General features: G+C 37.6%; 1 protein-coding gene across 4 annotated transcripts in view; it reads left to right on the top strand.

The window, feature by feature from the left end:
- Window positions 1-3,642, top strand: part of Wdr17 (WD repeat domain 17) — an 85,318-nt gene extending 81,676 nt beyond the window's left edge. For 3 of the 4 annotated variants that reach the window (XM_029531889.1, XM_029531886.1, XM_029531887.1), the window contains 2 exons: window positions 1,098-1,281; window positions 3,344-3,579. In XM_029531889.1, the coding sequence (XP_029387749.1) occupies window positions 1,098-1,281; window positions 3,344-3,463 (304 nt within the window). In that variant the 3' untranslated portion in view covers window positions 3,464-3,579. Of the gene's footprint in view, window positions 1-1,097; window positions 1,282-3,343 lie in introns of all 4 variants that reach the window. The other variant, XM_029531888.1, reaches the window with a different exon arrangement.
- The last annotated feature ends 3,227 nt before the right edge of the window (window positions 3,643-6,869 follow it).

The raw sequence follows: 6,869 nt of genomic DNA, 5'->3' as shown, positions 1-6,869 counted from the left end.
GTTTAACTCATATATATATATATATATATATATATATGGTATGATATAGATAGATAGATAGATAGATAGATAGATAGATAGATAGATAGATAGATAGATAGATATGATATTGGCTCTCTGTCAGATGTAAGGTTAGTGAAGATCTTTCTCCAATCTATAGACTGTAGTTTTGCTTCTACCTGTTTGAATGTATTTTCCTGTAATTCCTTAAGGGATTTATTCACGTCTGCTTTAAAGGCCTCTATCATCTTTATAGGATAAGATTTAAAATCTTCTTCTTTTGATTCAGTTTCATTAGGACATTCAGGGTTTGTTGTAACAGGATAACTGGGCTCTGGTGGTGTCATAATACCCTGGGTCTTGTTGACTGTGTTCTTATGCTATCCTTTAGGCATGTTTTCCCTGGTGTTAGCTGAATGATTCTGATGGCAGCAGGACTTCTTGGGAAGGTTGGGGAAGTCATAGATAAGACAATGGAGATCAGGGTATCTGAGTCTGCTGGCTGAGCCTCACGCAGACCCCAACGGCAAGGGATTGGTGGGAAATGTTCCAAGATGGTGGTTTGTGAGATCCCTGCAGGCCTCCATGTAAAGTAGGAGGTTCTTAGGGTCCTACAAGAGTCCTCAGGACCAAAAAGCAAGCCCAGAGATAGACAGTGGACTTCAAGGGACTGGTCAGCTCACCTTTGCAAACTGTCCCATGCAGACCCAAATGGGATGGTCTGTAGATGGGACTGGGATGAGATTGGTGGGGCAGAGTTCAAAGCTGGTTAGTTGTGGGGCTCCTGAAGCTTTACACCAAGAAGCAGGATGCTGTTGATGTCCCACAAGGTTCCTCTGAACCGAAGAGTGAAAGTAGAGCTAGACAATGGGGCTCAGGGGACCATGAGCAACTCACCTCTGCAGGCTGTATCCCAGGTGGACTGGACTCAGATGGTGGGTGGATCCCACTGGGATAGTGCTTTGTTTTTTTATAATTTAAATTTAAATTGATTTGCCTCCATCTATAAAGGATAATGAACTAATCAGAGACCATTTCTTCACTAAATCTCAATAATTCTATAGAAAATAAAGCATGAATGTTTATTTAAAATGTAGATCATCAGAAGACTCTCCATATACGCCCCCTTCTGATTCACAAAGAACAGTTTATGAAACTTTATTAAAGAGACTGAAAGAAGAGCCACTCAGAGGAATTGCTGGACCAGATTATGTGACTGGATCAAATCTACCAAGCCACTCAGACGTTCACATCTCTTGTCTTACTGGACAAAAAATCCAGGTACAATCTACTATCAGACATTAACTTTATCTTTCTATTATAAGCTTGTTAATCATACTTTAAAACAAATATAAATTCAGTGATCTTGGTGAATGTAAAGATTTCAGTAAGAAAATATTGCCCTTAGTGCTTCCTTGATAATACAAGTGATCTTTTCTCCCCTAAAATACATCCAGAGTGATGATCACTGAGCTATTACCGCTGAAGCAATTGTGTAATACACACACTTAGTAGCAACTTATTTACATATATATATAGCAACAAAGATGTTTTAAAGTAAATAAATTCCATAACTTAATGAAAAGTAAGTGAAATAATCAACAATTACACTGATTTTCTCAGAGAAGATTATATTTACTTTCTAGTTTCCGTTTGCATCACATAAACACAATGAAATAAAACTAATTGATCCACACTACTGATACTTCAAGCATCCTTGCATTGTTTACTGAACTTTCAGCAATTAAAATTCACTGTGATTCAGCACAGAGGATAACTAATTCCCAAAGAGCATTCTTTAATGTGCAGTCAAGCTAATGAGGAACAATTATGTTTACAGCCTCTGAGTCTAACCCAAGGAGATTGCTATCTTGCAGAATTAGAGAAGTCTTTATTATCTCAGAGTAGTTGTCACTATGCGATAACAAAGCTAAATTTCACAAAGTGAGTTAGCGCAATGTCACAATGTGCTCCAGCTGCCAGTGTTTTGTGCTTGTAGTAGACAGAGCCTCACAGTTCTAATATAATTTTTAAAACATATTTATTATGCTGACATGTTAGGTCAATGAGTGATCCAGTCACTCAAAACACGTGGAGCCCCTGGTTGTTAATACAAACCCTGCCTGTAACTTACTAACCAGTTGTAAGCCAGACTCTCAAGAACACAATAATCTTTAAAACGTAAGACATGTAACTCTGTACACACATATCGTTCACTTGTGCTTAGAGATGAAAACAAACAAACAAAAGCCAGATCGGCGAACTCAGTGGGTTTGTAGTGAATCATGAAACTCTGGAAGTCTAAAAGTCAGTTTCTGCTCTCATGAACCATCTAATCCCTGTTCCACAGGGCCCTCTTTACTCCACAAAGGATAGCCAAAACACCAGTAGACACCAGCTGAGTCCTTTTTTTTTTTCACACAGGCCCACATCCACAAAAGGATCTACTAATTATCTCGTGCACACATAACTAATATAGATTAAGTATTACCCTCCTAGAGTATTTTTAATTTGAAATTAATGTATTTGTGTTTTATGAATCTCAAGGACTCAATATGAAGTTAACTAATGATTAACTTTGCCAACTCCAAAAATAAGTTGCAAAAAATAAAGCATAGCATTAAAAATTATAACCAAAACTTGATAAATTTGAAGCCTAATCAAAAATATTAAAATTGTAGTGCTCTTATGACTTATTGATTTTTTTAACATCATGTTTTCTACTAAGAGCTAAGACATATTGACTTCTCAAAACTATTCAGGGTATGCTAATAACTGATGGGACTAAGTTATAGTATAATTTTAAGTCACACACATGTAGAGCAATATCTACTTCTTGTTCTATAGAGAAGGATCCACGTTTCTGGCTTTAGTTACTTCCCAGCAGCACTGGCATCAACTACAAAACTAATGGAATGGAGAGACTCTCAGTCTGTTACTTCACAGTGTGCTTTCATAAAAGAAGCTAGCTTTGTGGCAATTAATGAATTAATATTTATTGTGATTGATAATACTGCTGTATACAAAGAATTGAAATTTTAGCATAAAGCTATAGTTTCATATATAATTTTCATATAAATTTATATATAATTTTAAATATAATTTTTAATATAATTTTAACAGCCACCACAGAATATTGGAATATTAATGAGGTATTTGAAGATGATTTCACAGTTGGTAGCATTCAAGAAAAAAACATTTCTTTTTTTCTTATATTACTGAATTTCCTACTAGCATTGCCTAACTGCCCAGTAGTTTCTCAGTGTGGTGATTGCTCCTGACACTTTAAGTCAATGCTGCAAATTTCTAGTCTCATCTTCTCTTTTCTCATCTCTGCACACAGGGTCCTGTGTATTTCCTGGAAGATGGGAAATCGACTATTTCTTTGAATGACGCTCTGATGTGGGCAAAGGTGAATCCATTCTCACCTTTAGGAACTGGAATACGACTCAATCCATTTTGACTGAAAATTTTTCTGCAGACTTTGTAGTTTTGTAAAAAGGAAATTTGGGGTATTTATAACCTTCATTTTGATTGTCTAAGAATAATAGGTTGGGAGGTGGTTTGATAGTTGAAAGACATGAGGGAATAATATTAAATTTTGTTAATTTCAAAAATAAAATATATAATTCTAAAGAAAAATATATATCTTATTGGCAAATGGTATTATTTACAGTTAGAAGGAAGTTTTAATTGAATTACAAAGACTAAATAATCTACAAAGCAGATAGGTTTCAACAGACATGGATACCAATAAAATACTGTATAGTTAAAACTCTGAAACACATAAAATAGGACATCATGTAAAAGAGTTTTGACATATATACCCATATAGAAGGTATTTAATGAATATTTGAATCAATATCTTGAAATAACAAAATGTATGGCGTAGACAGATGATTTGCAATTCAACAACCTCTCATATGATCCTTTATAAAAATTAGTTGCAAATAAATTTGTTTGTAAATAAGGTGCTACTTGAAATATTGAGTACATTTTATAAAATAATTTTTACTCATTTATGTTATTTATATTTATTGAGAGCACAAAGCCAGAAAGAAGGAAATACATGAATCTATTTCAATTAAAATAAGAATAATGCCTTCAAAATATACAAGATTAATTCACATTAACTAAATTACGTCAGTACTCAAATTGTGTCACTTAAAAATTTATAACACCATGGGTATTCCAAGATTGGTTTTGTTTTGTTTTTGTTTTGTTTTGTTTTGTTTTGGTTGCTAATATCCACTTATCAGTGAGTACATTCCATATGTGTTCTTTTGTGACTGAGTTACTTAGGACGATATTTTCTAGTTCCATCCATTTGCCTGCAAATTTCATGAAATCATTGTTTGTAATGGCTGGGTAGTACTCCATTGTGTATATGTCATTCAAAGTATATAGTCATATAAATACACATATGCATATTTGGTGACATTGCCCATATGTGTTCAGGATCCTGATTTCATTAGAACACTGACAGTGTTTTGAATTTCCGTATAAGAAGAAAATATACACTTTGGCTTTAAAGCAAACAAATTCTCCAGTCAAAGTCTCACAAATTATTTGTAAATTTAGCATTTCATTTTTAGTGAATCAGTAGTAGTTAACTACTATTAAATCTTTATTATACTATACCTTCAAGACATATGTGCTTACACACTTGAAACATGTACTTCAGAATGAATGTACCATATACACCTGAGACAGACTGTAACATTTCCTTATCATCCAGCTCTATACATACACATATATTACAAGCCCCCTTATCTTAATACAATTGCCATCATTACAGACAAATGTGACACAGCTCCCTACTAATATGAGCAGAGGTCTCACTCCTACAAACACAATATAGACAATAGTTTATTTGTAATAATAGCCCACTGTCATAATATATAAAGGCCTAAATATTTAACTTGTTAACCCACTCAAAAATCTTGGAGAATCACTTCGTTGGATTGTTCCAGAAGAGTGATGACTGCTCAGTACTCTGAAATTACTATAAAAGGGGAGAGTGCTTAATAATCAATGTACACAACACATCATGGTATCTTCTATTCCCATTAAAAAGCATTCTGAAATTGAGAAGTTCTGTTGCAATAGGGACTGCTCCAGGCCCCAGAAAAGGCAGTTGTTTTCTCTCATGCTGACCCTCCCCCCCAACTGGAACTACCAGTTCAATGAAGAAAATTTGGCCCTGACAGGGCAGCCTGGGACAAGAGGATTATCTGCCTCCTGGCTTCAAAGGGCTTCCCATAAAGTAGTCAAAATTGACAAATTGAGAGAGGTTACATGGACACCTGATGAAAACCTTTGGAGTTTCTTGCCAGACTCACAGAGGCTTCTCTGTATTTGATTAAACTAGATCTAAACTCTCAGGGGGGCATGGTTGCCCACAGTACTCACTTTCTCTCTCAGTCATGCCCTGACATTGGAAAGAAACTGAAGGGCCTAGTGGGAGGCCCTCAACTCCTTGCGAGAGATCTGTTGACTAAAACGTTTAAAGTGTTTAATTAGAAGGGAGAAACATGAAATGACAGAAAAGACCTCATATGATAGAGAGCAATACCAAGTTCCTGGCAGTGGCCCTGGGGCCTTCACTACCAAAGATGGGGCAGCAGAGACATCTACACAGGCTCTGCTTTCAATGCTACAGTGCTGGTCACTGGGCAAAGAACTGCCCCTCACCTTACCTGTCACCAGGCACCGGATGTGTGAAAGGACAGGACAGTGAGGGTTTCATTGTCCCTCTTTATCTCATCCAGGGAGGACAATTCACCAGGTTCCTCCTCCACAGACCAAAGATTGACATGGCCCTGGGACCTGGTCCTGCCCCTATCCTCCCACTGATATTATCAAGATAAATACAGAAGATCCCAGGGAACTGTCCCAGTAAGTCTGATCCCAGTAAGTCTCTGTCAGTAATGAACCATTCTGGGGTCACTTGGTCTCTATTTCCCACTGACTCTGGTAAAACTTAAGGTCTCTGTTGTGGGTGTTGATGGCTGGCCCCGCCAGCCTACTGTGGGCTATTTTCCCACTTCTCTGCTCTCTGTGGTCACCTAATTATGCATTCCTTCCTCACTGTAATTAGCTGCCTCAACTATGCTTATATATCATCATAGCTAAGCTACATTTCTCCTCCTTTCACTCAACGAACCCCTCCTAGAACTTTTCCTCCTTCTGGCCTTTGGGGAGTTTCTCCCACCAACAAAGCCTAATTCCTCAGCTCATGCCCTTCAGAATCCTTCAGCAATCCCAAGTAGAGAGGACACCTCCTCTCCTCCAGTTGCCTCCCATTTACCCCCCATAGGCTCTTACTCTAAGACTCTGCTTTCTTCCCTGTCACCCTTAATACCTTATCTCCTTAAAATGTAGATAAGTTCTTATACCTACCATGCAATACAAACCTTTTCAGTAAAGGTATTCTTTTTTTCTCGTTTTAAATATGTTTATTAGATATTTTCTTTATTTACATTTCAAATGCTATCCCGAAAGTTCCCTATACCCTCTCCCCTCCCCTGCTCCCCTACCCACCCACTCCCACTTCTTGGCCCTGGCATTCCCCTGTGCTGGGTCATATAAAGTTTGCAAGACCAAGGCGCCTCTCTTTCCAATGGTGGCCGACTAGGCCATCTTCTGCTACATATGCAGCTAGAGACATGAGCTCAGGGGTTGCTGGTTAGTTCATATTGTTGTTCCACCTATAGGGTTGCAGCCCCCTTCAGCTCCTTGAGTACTTTCTCTAGCTCCTCCATTGGGGGCCCTGTGTTCCATCAAATAGCTGATAGTGAGCATCCACTTCTGTGTTTCCCAGGCACTGGCATAGCCTCACAAGACGCTGCTATATCAGGGTCCCTTCA

This window comes from Mus pahari, chromosome 19 (genome assembly GCF_900095145.1).
Source record: "Mus pahari chromosome 19, PAHARI_EIJ_v1.1, whole genome shotgun sequence".
NCBI classification, from domain to species: domain Eukaryota; kingdom Metazoa; phylum Chordata; class Mammalia; order Rodentia; family Muridae; genus Mus; species Mus pahari.
This window is presented reverse-complemented; position numbering and strand designations above follow the sequence as displayed.